The sequence below is a fragment of the Zootoca vivipara genome, chromosome 2 (assembly GCF_963506605.1).
Source record: "Zootoca vivipara chromosome 2, rZooViv1.1, whole genome shotgun sequence".
Classification (NCBI taxonomy): domain Eukaryota; kingdom Metazoa; phylum Chordata; class Lepidosauria; order Squamata; family Lacertidae; genus Zootoca; species Zootoca vivipara.
Window position 1 is genome coordinate 87,804,664 of NC_083277.1, and position 12,060 is coordinate 87,816,723.

Sequence of the window (12,060 nt, forward strand, 5' to 3'; positions counted from 1 at the left end):
AAGCAATAAGCAAAATGAAGAAAGCAATATTTGGCTGAGAATATAAATTTCCATGAGATTGTGATTTTTTAAAATGTAAGCAGAGTGTGAGTAGGACTGGAAATTCTGTAAACTGGTTGGAATACATTGCACACTACTAATTCCTCAACTTTATTTTGTTTTGCTTTTGAAGGTAGGGGGCAGGAACACCATATCACCTTGGATTTTAGTTTCCACGTGAACCTGAATTTATCCATGGAAAGGTTATTTAAATCCAGAACAAAATATGCAAAATACTTAACTGATAATGTAATACAAAAATACAAATATAACATAATACAAAGAAGCAGTCGCTTCTATCTCTGGAATACCCATGTATATTTAAAACATAACTTCTCATCACCATATGAACACGTGGTGATCTATTACTCATCTGTCCCTAACAATGAAAGATAGTTTTATAGTTCACCTTAGGCCAATAAAAGGAGGAGGCAAGTAAAAACATGAGTCTGAAAAGAACAAACCTCCACTTTGCCACCTTTGGCTTAAGAAATGTCAGGCCAAGTCGCTGAGCAAGTTTCATTCCCAACTTGCGAAGGAGTGTTTGGTTACTTCCAGAGAGCTTGCAGTTATCAAGGCAGTCAAGCACTGTAGAAGCTGCAACGAACAAAAGTCTCATGAATAAATGTGACATACTTCTATTTTTTCATATTACTTTAATCCATGATAGACACAAGGTTCTGGGAAGTTCTAACTCCAAGTCTAGCAAGACTTCTATCTATATTCCTTTAGAAAGTGTTAGTTATGACATTTACAGCTTTCAGTACACTAGTCACAACTCAGTGAGCATGCATGTGTGGTATAAACTCTACTGGCCCCAGTTAGGATCAGGCTGAAAGATTAATAAAATTCCAAGCATATTTTAAAGGAAAACATCTAGCTATAAACTTTAGGCAACCTGTGGTTTCAGATGAGCAAATCCATACATTTTGTAGAAGGCTTAACTAACCTTTCCCTCCCTTACCCACCCTTTTTCTAAATGAGTGATTAATTCTGAGGGGAACTAACGTTGAGAAGTATTTACATTGTTCTCATTAAACAATATCTTCCTTAAATATACTGGATGATCTCCAAAATCTTGCAGGTGGACTTCCACTCATACAACAGCACTTGCCTTTGCTCTCCACTTGCTGCGCACACACACACACACACACACACACACACAATCTGTTCCAGAAGACATAGCAGCCTTCCAAAACAGATTTGTAGGTGCACAGGAATGCAGGGAAGAGGAGAAGAAGGGCAAGTCGCATTTCACAAGTAGATGCCCATTCCATCGGCGGGCACTGGATTTTACCCATTGTTATAGCTTTCCCTCAGGATACTTTTTTCCATGTTTTATGCTACTGTTTTAGTTTAAAACCTTACATGTTTTGTTTGTATGATACTGAATGTGGACCACCATGAGAGGGCTTTTGAAATAAACATATTTTTGCCTATCTCTAGTTAGACAGATTTTAAGAATATATTTTATTATTACCAGAGATACATACTGGGTGTGTTGTAGATTTTGTTACAACGTGAATAGAAAAAACAGTACTTTCTTTACTATCTCTAGAATCCTTCCTATATATAAGAGAATGAAAATATACTTGAGGTGAAGACGATATTACTAATAGCCAAAGGAAGAGGGGGGGGGAAGGCTAGTTATATTTGTCACCTGAAGCAATACTTAACTACGTTAAAGAATGTCCCTAAGGCTACCATATTAATAGAAGAACCAGAAAACCTGCATAGCTCTGTAATTCAGTTAGCATTCTTCCAGAATACATAGTAAATATGCTGATTTTAAAAGGTGCTGTGGACCTCGTTCAGATATGAAGATGGCTGCATATCCTAGCTTGCTTTGAAGCTGTTAATGAGAGCTTTCAAGTTCAGACAAAATGGAAAACTAAAATTGATGAAAGCTTTACTGGTTTGTTTGTCAACTCATGCAAAAAGGGCTCAATTTTATGTCAGTTTATTAAGCTGGGATATGATCATCTGAATTCAGCCACTATTTTCCTCTATCCATATAAATACATTGATGCTTATGGCTACAAGTGTCAATCTGTGTTATGTATTATGTGTTCTTATTTTGTATATTTATGTTGCTAGCCGCCCTGCAATCTTCAGATAAATGAATAAAATAAACAAGTAACTTTGGCTGCCTTGTGATCATTGTCATTCCCGTAACGGGAATTAAGATATTTATAATATTACGAAGTGTCTTACCATATGGCAAACAGTCTTCCCTTTTGCCGTGTTTAAAAAGTTGTGCCTGAAAAGTGAAAGAAAAAAATGTGTTACTAAAATGATGGAACAAGAAGAGACGATTCTAAAACACAGGGTTTTTTGTTTGATTGTTTTTTAAAGAATCAATTTTTCAGGCTTGATACAGAAGCTGTAAGTAGAATAAAATCTGGTTCACACGGAACACCAAGTGAAACCATGTATTAGCACAAACATGTGTCTCCAGAGATGAGATTGTAGCCACTTCACTCCTCCCCTGGTCCTGCTCCTGTCACATTTCCAATGGCTAAAGTAAACCATGGTTTGGCTTAGCATGTCTCCAAATCCAGGCTTTTTATCTGCCTTGCTTCAGATAAATCCCTGTTCCTATGGGTCCTTGTTGCATTTTCATAACATATCCTAAATTTGGCAAAATGCAAGATGTAAAGTAATCCTATAACCTAAGCAGCTTAGTTTGCTACAGATAAGAACTTCTATGCTGAAAGACTTTTTCTATCTTCTCCGTTCTTGCCTTAGCAATTTCCGGATGCATAATCATTCAGCCTAGCCAAAAAGAAACTGTCTAAACTAGTTTAGTCTCATATTTACCCACTCTCTACTTTGGCAGAGAACTCTACCGCCCTGCTAGTTCTGTATGACTTAAAAGCCCTCATGGCTTTGCAAACCTCGGTGATGCATCTTCACCACATAAAAAAGGGATGGAGGGAGCAAGACAAAAATATGCTCATTTGGAGTCCAACATACAGGCAACAAATGCTAACAGCTCTAGGATGCCAAAATGGGAATCACCATAAAAGAAGAAAAAGCTAGACATGGCCAAAATGTTCAAGATAGCAAAGAAAATGCCAGAAGCAGAATCTTAACATTTTGATGGCTCTCCCTTGGGTTTTATTCTCTACTGCTCAGGGGCCAGATGCAATCTGAGTCTACAATATATTGCTATACATTATTATGATTTAAGCAATTTCGCAATCTTCCCATTTTATTCAGTAAACCTGTCATCAAATGAAAGCCTCAAGACTGTGAAGCTATGACACACACTAGCCAATGTCCACCCAAACTGCACATTTCTGGCTACTCCCAGTGCTCTTGCATAACATGAATTAACTGAGAAACAAAATAATAATCATGGCTGCTATCTGGGATTTTGGACTGGTAGCAGGTTTAGTTTGTTTAACCAAATGCACTGAGGATACAGTCAGCTGCAATGCAATCTAAACTAGCCTTAGAATGTATATCAAAAGAAAGAAAGAACTTTTCACCTTCCCCAAGTTATTATATGTAAATATGTACATGGAACAAGAGACACCTATATATATGGATATCCTGAAATTTTATACTACTGCACACTTTTTTTTCTAGCAGTAGCATCCACCATCGAATCATACAATTCACCATGGGTATGGCTCAATAGGACACAAAAACAAGCTCTATTGGAGTTGACAGCATTTCACAAGCGAAACTGTGCAAGTCAGTGTTGCAGTCTGAATGATAGTATTTTATTTAATTATGAAAGTGTGGGCTGGATCGTGCCATAAGTTTCGTAAAACTAAAAGAGCAATGACTATAGCAACCCAAAGAATATCCCTATGAGTTATTCATTTTTACCCATTCATTTAAACATTTAGAGACGCCAGACTGGGTACTTTATTTTAGCCTATGTTTTGTCACTCCAGTAGGAAGGAAGCCTTCCATATAAATATGGCCAGGAGTTAAAATTAAAGGAACATAGCCCAACCCTAGAAGTATTTCCTCCTATGGAACAACTATTTACAGACTTCAGTAATTTCAACTACAGTGCATATGCAACAAAAACTCCCCGAGGCTATGCACCTGCTTTGTTTTAGGTTTTAATGAACAGCATTTCACGATCTTAAACGTAGCATTTATGAACACTACAACGAACACTGCAACGTACAGAGAACACTTTGAGGATTAGGATCGGTTTAAGGCTTTTAAATATAAAGCATGCTAGTAGCAGAGGACTTTCAACAGATCTTCATACTTCCCTGCTAACAATGCTAAAATGCCAGCTATATTTGTGCCAGAAAGAAGGGTTTCCCCCCCCCCCTAAAATCAGGAGCCTTGCAGAGATATATGTAATATTACTTAAATCTTTCGGAGTGCTAACTCAAGATCTTCACGGAGCTTTTAGAGAGATGTTCACATCATAAACATTGTTGAGCAATCACCAGACTATATAGGGATTTTTCACCTGTGACAGAAATCCACGAAAAGAGGTTAAACCAATAGGCTTGACTGCATAAAAGATGTTACCATAGACGTAGCTGGATCTTTCCGATTCAGAATACCTTTTGGATTGTGAGTATACATAAACATGCCTTGGCTGGCTGCAAGTCACCATCAGGACTCTTCTTAAGTCTGGGATAGCTCACTCAGTAAAGCATGAGACTCTCAATCTCAGAGCCGTGGCTTCGAGCCCCACATTGGGCGACAGATTCCAGCACTGAAGGGGATTGGACTAGATGACCCTCATTGTCCTTTCCAGCTCTACCATTCTATGATTCTAATCACCTAAAAGGAGTTGGAATTAGTTCCGCATTCCATCAGTTAAGATGGCAATATGTACAAGGGACTCAAGGCAGGAACTAAAGTCCCTTAGGACCTCCCAATGTGTCCTTTTATTCCCAACACAAAGTGAACCAACTATAGGGCTATGAATCACATGCTGAAGTATCAACATGAGCCCAGTGCAGAATAGTTTATCAGACTAGAGATATAGTCTTTTCCCATTGCAGGCTTACTCTCTCATTGAGATAATCAGTTAAGGCAAAACAATGTGGCCCCCTTACATCTGATCTTTTCTGTGGCCAGGCCTAGGTTCCCTGCTAAGGCAGCCTACTTTGCTCCTCTGCAATGGTATTTTGCAGCAGCGTAAAAAAATAATAATTCCTTTTTAGAACGCATTTCATTTGATTTTAATTTATTCCCGAATGTTTTAGGACTCGCTTGTCTTTTTAGAGCCGTGGCTTGTCTGGAGGAAACTTTTACTGGCTAGGTGACTCACTCTCTTCCCTACCTCCTCATCTGTAACATGGGAGTAGTACTTCTCAAATTCAGAGTTGTTATAAAGAAAAACCCAAAAAAGTTCCTAAAGCACATGCATAAAATAGTTGGTTATCTTTGACAATAACTACAGATAAGGAGTTCTATACAGTCATACCTCGGTTTAAGTATGCCTCGGTTTGAATACTTTCAATTTAAGTACTCCGCAGACCCATCTGTAACGGATTAATCCACTTTCCATTACTTTCAATGGGAAAGTATGCTTCAGTTTAAGTACTCCGCGGACTGTCTGGAACGGATTAATCCACTTTCCATTACTTTCAATGGGAAAGTTCGCTTCAGGCTAAGTACGCTTCAGGTTAAGTACAGACTTCTGGAACCAATTGTGTACTTAAACCGAGGTACCACTGTACTTAGTTACAATATAGATGTGTTTTAGAGTTTGGGTGAATAATGACAATAAAGCAGAAATAGACCAAAATAGTCAGGGTGGAAAACCATCACACGGGGATATACGTGGTTTATTTGCTTGTACAATCCTATCCAGGTGCATTCAAACTACATTCCACCAAGTTCAACGAGACTTGGAACTTATTTTATAGCATACAGTGTAGATGAGAGAGAGGTGGTGCTTTCATATTGACTCTCTCCTGAAGCAACAAAAGGTGTGCAAAGGTCTCAGCTGAAGAAACCTATTTCTAATTAGGAAGCCAATAATATGTTTGCTTTGTCTTGTCTTCAGGAACTTTAAAAGGCTGCAGCACATTGTGTTAAAAGCAGGGGAAGGTGTCTATTATATGCCTTGGGCATTCCAAAGTTGCACCACGTTCCTTCCATATTAATGGGGGCACATAACATGTGCCAAACTAACCAGCCTGCTGAGAGGAATGTAGCTCTCTCTCTTTAAATAATTACACCACCTACAAATTAGAGAAAACCATTGGCGTATCCTAGTGACAGAAGTGTCAGATCTGGTTTTGTTGCTTTTGAAATAACATGGTGCAAGGTACAAACAAGAACTAGTTTCTTAGTAATCAGGGTAAAACCTGACACACCTCCTAATTGTCTGCATAACCCACTTTGGTTTTGCCTTTGTAAGATGTAAGAATCAGCATTACCTCTGGGAAATCTTCCCCAAGCTATACAAATCATCACTATTTAAGACTGGCATGACTGCTTGGCAGCAGGTACATCTTGCTGCCAAACAGATGGGAATTTGCAGTTACCCTCTGGCTCCAGTAAACTATGAGCAATGGGCTTTGCCCAACCTTAAGGGAAGATTGAAGAGAGCACAGTTAATTGCTCTTCAGCACCCCTCACAGGCCAGACAAGCAATTCACTGTCTCTAGTCCTAGTTGTCCACCGCACATTACTAAATGTGCAGGAGCTACGCAAGTATAACAGATGAGGAATGATTTCAAGAGGAAATCACCTGGGTCAAGGAGGAGCCCACACCCAAATTAGGACAAGTTTCATATAAGCCACAGGACGCATGCACCTGCCAATGCACTTGGGCTGGCTACTATTAGAATCCGGAGGCTCTCAGCTTTGGTTTTCTTACATGAAGGGAACTTCCCATTCCCCCCTTCACTCTGCAGCCCCCTGCACCACCTGAAAAGCTTGTTCAAAGGATTGGGGGACCCCCATGAAGAGCATGGGATGGGCCATGATGTTGCTAGGAAAGGGGGAAAGTGACCAAACTTAGGCAAGTACTTTTTGCAAGCAGAACCCCACCGCTACAAGCAATCTTCATCGAGTTCTGACCAGTTTCCCACTCCCTCGCTTCCCTCTTTAAGGGGACACAAGGGAGAGGAAGAGACTACAAGTCCCCTTCTGGGAACTTTCTTCTGTTCACAGGATGGATAACATTGTTCTATATAATTAATACTGTAGTTGCTTGATGTAATTTAGGGGAGGAACCATAGAACAGCTGTATAGCACACAAAATGCCCCAGACTTCATCCTCAAGATTCTCCAAGTAGGGCTGGAGGGGAAAACCTTGCTGAAACCCTGCAGAGATATTGCCAGTCAGAGTAGATCATACAGAGATGGTTAGATAAATGGTACAACATGGAATAAAACAACTTTCTATGTACCCAATTTAAATGAGCATACAAATCAGGGACTTAGCAATTCACATAGATTTTTGAATGAACTTAATTTAAGCCCAAACTGAAAAGCTGCAAGTAGGAATAAAACCAAACTGGAATTGAACCTCTAAAATGGTCTGGTGGTAAGTGGGGGTTGGGGCAGGATCATGCACTTCTTGTCACTTTCTTCCAAGGAGAAAGGGAAGGGACAAAGAAGGGAACAGGCTTAGAACCCACCCTGCACCCATCTAAGAGGCATGTCAGCTAAAGACAGGCAGCAAAACTCCACATCAATGTGTCTAAAAATCTAGGTTAAAGGCACTTCACAATTAGAGACATCAAATATAGGGATATGGGCAACCCTCATAGCTACACTTCTGTTTTTGTGCCCCTGAGACTAAAGAACTGCATAGCAGGGCTATCTCTAACCTGCGGCACAGTCTACCACAGCACAGCAGTATTTACCAAACAATGCTTAAGAGCAGGGACAATTCTCAGAGAAATGCCCTTTTCTTAAGACACAAATAAAAATAGTACTTAAGGTACTTCTTTTCACTAACTTGCTGCCTAGGATACTTTATTTTAAAGCCATTACTCACATTTGTGTACTGTATCTCTTATGAAAAGAAATTAAGCACAACTTAATAAGTTTCTATGCCCCAGGCTACTTCAAGATGAGGACATCGCTGTCACGCAAGAACTTGGTGTGCTACGCCCTGCAGGGCTAACAAAAAAAGTTGCTGGTTACACAGGGGCAGGTTTAGAAGAAAGGCTGCCAACACAGAGCGTTTATATTGTAAAGTTGTAAAGTTATTCAGTAGAAGCTTCTCATAGTTATAGACGAATTGCAGGAGTTTTGTCACAAACCTTTATTTCAAAGCTATTTTAACGTATCCATAAGTCAACATGCAGATACCAGAGCCTCAGGACCAAGCTACACCTTATGTTTAAAGGCATCACTGCATCTAATGTTCAGATTAAAGCAAATTAATCTATGGGAGGGGAGGCTGAAAACCAATGGGATCAAAGACATGCAGAGGGAACTTAACCTTTCCTTTGCCTGCTGCAATCCTGAGCAAAACCCCTTTTCTGAGCTAGTGTTACTGAGAGAACATCTCCCATTAGTGTACTAATGACACCCCCCCCCAAATGCAATTTGCATTTTAAAAATCTTCTCGTTTGGCCATCAAACCTTTAACTAAGGTTAACTAAGATTTCCCAACCCAGAAATATATCACCTAGGTACTCATGCTACACTTTCCCTAGCCTCCATCAGTGTCATGCTGGCAACCAGCACAGGCTCACAGAACACACAGCCGACAAAGGTACATAATGCAAATATTGTCTGTCAACAGAAGGAGCACACATTCAGCAGCCAATGCTGCATTTTACATACAATACAGACATGCCTTATTTCAAAAGTGTATCTGAAAGAAATCAAGTAGTGCTACCTGTTGGCAATCCATCATTTCACAACAGGTGCTCTATCAACAGGTGCAGAAAAACAAGCCCGTAAGTGGAATCAAGTTGTGCAACATGCAATGCATGTTTCAACAAGAACTATGTCAGTGTTAACCACTATGCATTAAATTACAAATTAAACAGCAGCATTCCTGTTTGCTCAGACCAATTCAGGAAGAAACATTTCAAAGCTCAGGAACTGTTCAGATGCTACTTCTCTCCCCACTCTACCCCTCCCTGTCAAACTTCAACACATGGTGAAACTGAGGAGTGTTTGTCTTAGCAATGCAAGCACAATCCCCACCTTCTCAACAACTGGAGCAGATGTCCAGCAGCTAATGCGGCATTTTAGTTAGAATATTTCATCAGTACAGTGCTATGTTTATTTAAATGTACGACCCTGATTCCCTGAGGTAGAACCTGCTTTTCTAGTGGCTTCTATATCACAAGGTTCGATAAGAAAGGTGTAGCCTTCATTTAAATACAGCCGTTACCTTCTGTGCGTTGTGAGGTGTCAGGGGTGCAGCTCACAAACCCAAGATTCATGTCCACCTTTGCATAAGAAATAGCAACTGAACAAGCTCTCTAAGAGTCTGCATCTTTCCACAAAGGCTGAACCACTCTGATATAAAGATTGCCAAGATAACTTGGCCACTGAATCTGCTCAAATGAAGTCACCAGAATGTAGCTGTGTATCACCTATTTTTACATGGCTGAATCCAGAAATGAAGCCCTCTTCCATTTTGTTATGCCATTTCAGCAAGTTATGTCGCTTCATAATCTTCAAGCTTCAGGGAGTTGTATTCATTAATGTGAAACAACTGCTATAAATGGCAAACCCAAGCCAAATCGTACCTTACACACAGAGAGAGATTACTGCTAGTCCATTGATAAACCAAGTACTATCTACTGTTTTCAAGATACTGTACCATACAAACCTTTTTCCTCAGACCTGATATTCTGAGTCATCTTTAGCTGGAGATGTTGAAACTGGACCAAGAAGATAATCTTAGGCACGCCACACTCCCTCAAGCCTTGCCTTCTCAGCCTCAGTTCCATCTTCCTTCACACTACCAGCTACATCTCTTACAAGGTTTGTGTAAGGCAGGGGTAGGCAACCTCAGGCCCGGGGGCCGGATGCAGCCCAAACTCCTTCTAAATCCGGCCCACGGACGGTTCGGGAACCAGCGTGTTTTTACATGAGTAGAATGTGTGCTTTTATTTAAAATGCATCTCTGGGTTATTTGTGGGGCATAGGAATTCGTTCATTTTTCATCTTCAAAATATAGTCCGGCCCACCACATGGTCTGAGGGACGGTGGACCAGCCCACAGCTGAAAAAGGTTGCTGACCCCTGGTGTAAGGACACCAGATGTAATGCTTTAAGAAGTCTGAACTCTAAAAGCAAAAGCATAATACTTTTTTAAAGTACTGCGCACTACCACTAGTAAAGTGCTCATGGAATTTCATGGATAGGTTAATGGAAGGTGTTTGGTGTCTAAGGTAGGGAAGGAGGGTTCCAGCTATTCCTGCATCAGATCTTGCATATTACCTCTATCCTTGCTCCAGTCCTGTTTTCTACTGTCTATCTAGATAGGCCAAGATTGGAGTGCTCTGTGTAGGCAGTGTGTGCTTTCTATATTCTTCCCAGATGTAATTGGGCTAGTATCCTATCATATTGGGGCATGTCAAAAGTGGAAGAACTTGAATGTTATCCTACTTGGGCAGGCTTAATTTTTTTAGGGAGGGACATCTATTTTTTTTCAAAAAAAAACCTGCTAAGCAATGAGACTGAAATGTGTAGAGTAACCAATGCAAATTCTACAACTATGCAAATACAATGTGAGCAAATATATCAAATGTAATATATTTATATAAATACCATTCAACATTCATAACACTAATTGTTGTTCATTTCCTTTTCTATAATACTCGCCGACACCATAATACCATTTTCTTGTCACCTGTAACTTTACCTTTCATCGTAAAAGGAGAAGAGCCACTGAATATATTGGGCAACTAATATTAGCCCCCTGGATGTGTGGCTGAAATTATACACTAAACTGGAAGTAAATCCCATTGAACTTAATGAGACTTACTTCTGGATAGACATGCAGAGGATTATGCTGCAAGCAGTCAATCTATCAACAGCAGAGAGATATAACCAAAAGGGAAACCTCATCAATAAAGTTGCTCAATATGTATGCCACTCCTTAAGAGGAAGCTAAACCCATACATAGACAGACAGGCTTAAGGTTCCTGGTTTCAAGAAAATTATAAATCATTCCAGTTTCGATTCAACTTGTTAGGTTTTCACCTGTTTCGTTTAACAGACACTAATAACAGGAGAAATAAAACCACACAGAACAAAGGAATTATGATGAACATTTTGTGTCCTACATGTTTCATCATGCACCAGCAGCAATGATCAGCCTTTGTTAAGTGGATGAAGAAGGCATTTAACCCTTAAAACTTGCAAAACAGGAATCTGATAGGGTAAGAAAGGGAAAGAACTTCATATAAAAGCCTTTTATACTACTAATAGCAAAATGTTTGTGAAACTCCACTAGTGTTACACTATAGTTCAACCAAACAATGAAACCTGGGCAAGTATTTACAGATAAAGGCAAAGAGCTATCCATATAGAAGCCAGCTTGGTTTTGGGTCTATATCCAACCAAGCCATACAAAATTAGATCCACTGAAATCAAGGGACCCAAATAATATAAGCCTACTGATTTGAATGAGCCTATGAATATAAATGAGTTGGATATAAACTTTAGTGTCTACTATTAATGCTACTGATGAAAAATTAATGGACTACAATATGGGCAAATATTTGCAGTGGGGGGGGGGAATAAATGGTTGTGAATACAACCATTTACATTCCTCAATAAAAGTAAATGTTTTACATTCATTACTATGCAGAAAAGCAAAGCATTTGAGGGCAATGGTTTTAGTGATGAGAGGGTAGTGGAGCAGAGGAAGAATTTTTCACCCACCCTTCCTTTTAATCCCTTGTACTGTTGAGTCCATTGCAGCAAATAGAGCAATGGGCAGTTAAGCCAGCTTGCCCACATACAGAATGGGTGTGTAGGGAAGGTAGCCTGCACATAAAATTTGACAAGCCTAATGTTGGCTGTTAAAACACAACCCAGATCAGATCCTGGTTTAAGATGCTGGTTTACAAGCAATAATTAAATGCAGCTTCCT

The 12,060-nt window shown here is 39.7% G+C and overlaps 1 protein-coding gene across 5 annotated transcripts in view; it reads right to left on the reverse strand.

The window, feature by feature from the left end:
• TBCD (tubulin folding cofactor D) overlaps nucleotides 1-12,060 on the reverse strand; it is a 131,874-nt gene that overhangs the window by 103,053 nt on the left and 16,761 nt on the right. For all 5 annotated transcript variants that reach the window (XM_035104647.2, XM_035104648.2, XM_060271811.1 and 2 more), the window contains 2 exons: nucleotides 2,254-2,299; nucleotides 504-636 (listed from right to left, as the gene is read on the reverse strand). In XM_035104647.2, coding sequence (XP_034960538.2) covers nucleotides 504-636; nucleotides 2,254-2,299 — 179 coding nt within the window. The remainder of the gene's footprint in view (nucleotides 1-503; nucleotides 637-2,253; nucleotides 2,300-12,060) is intronic.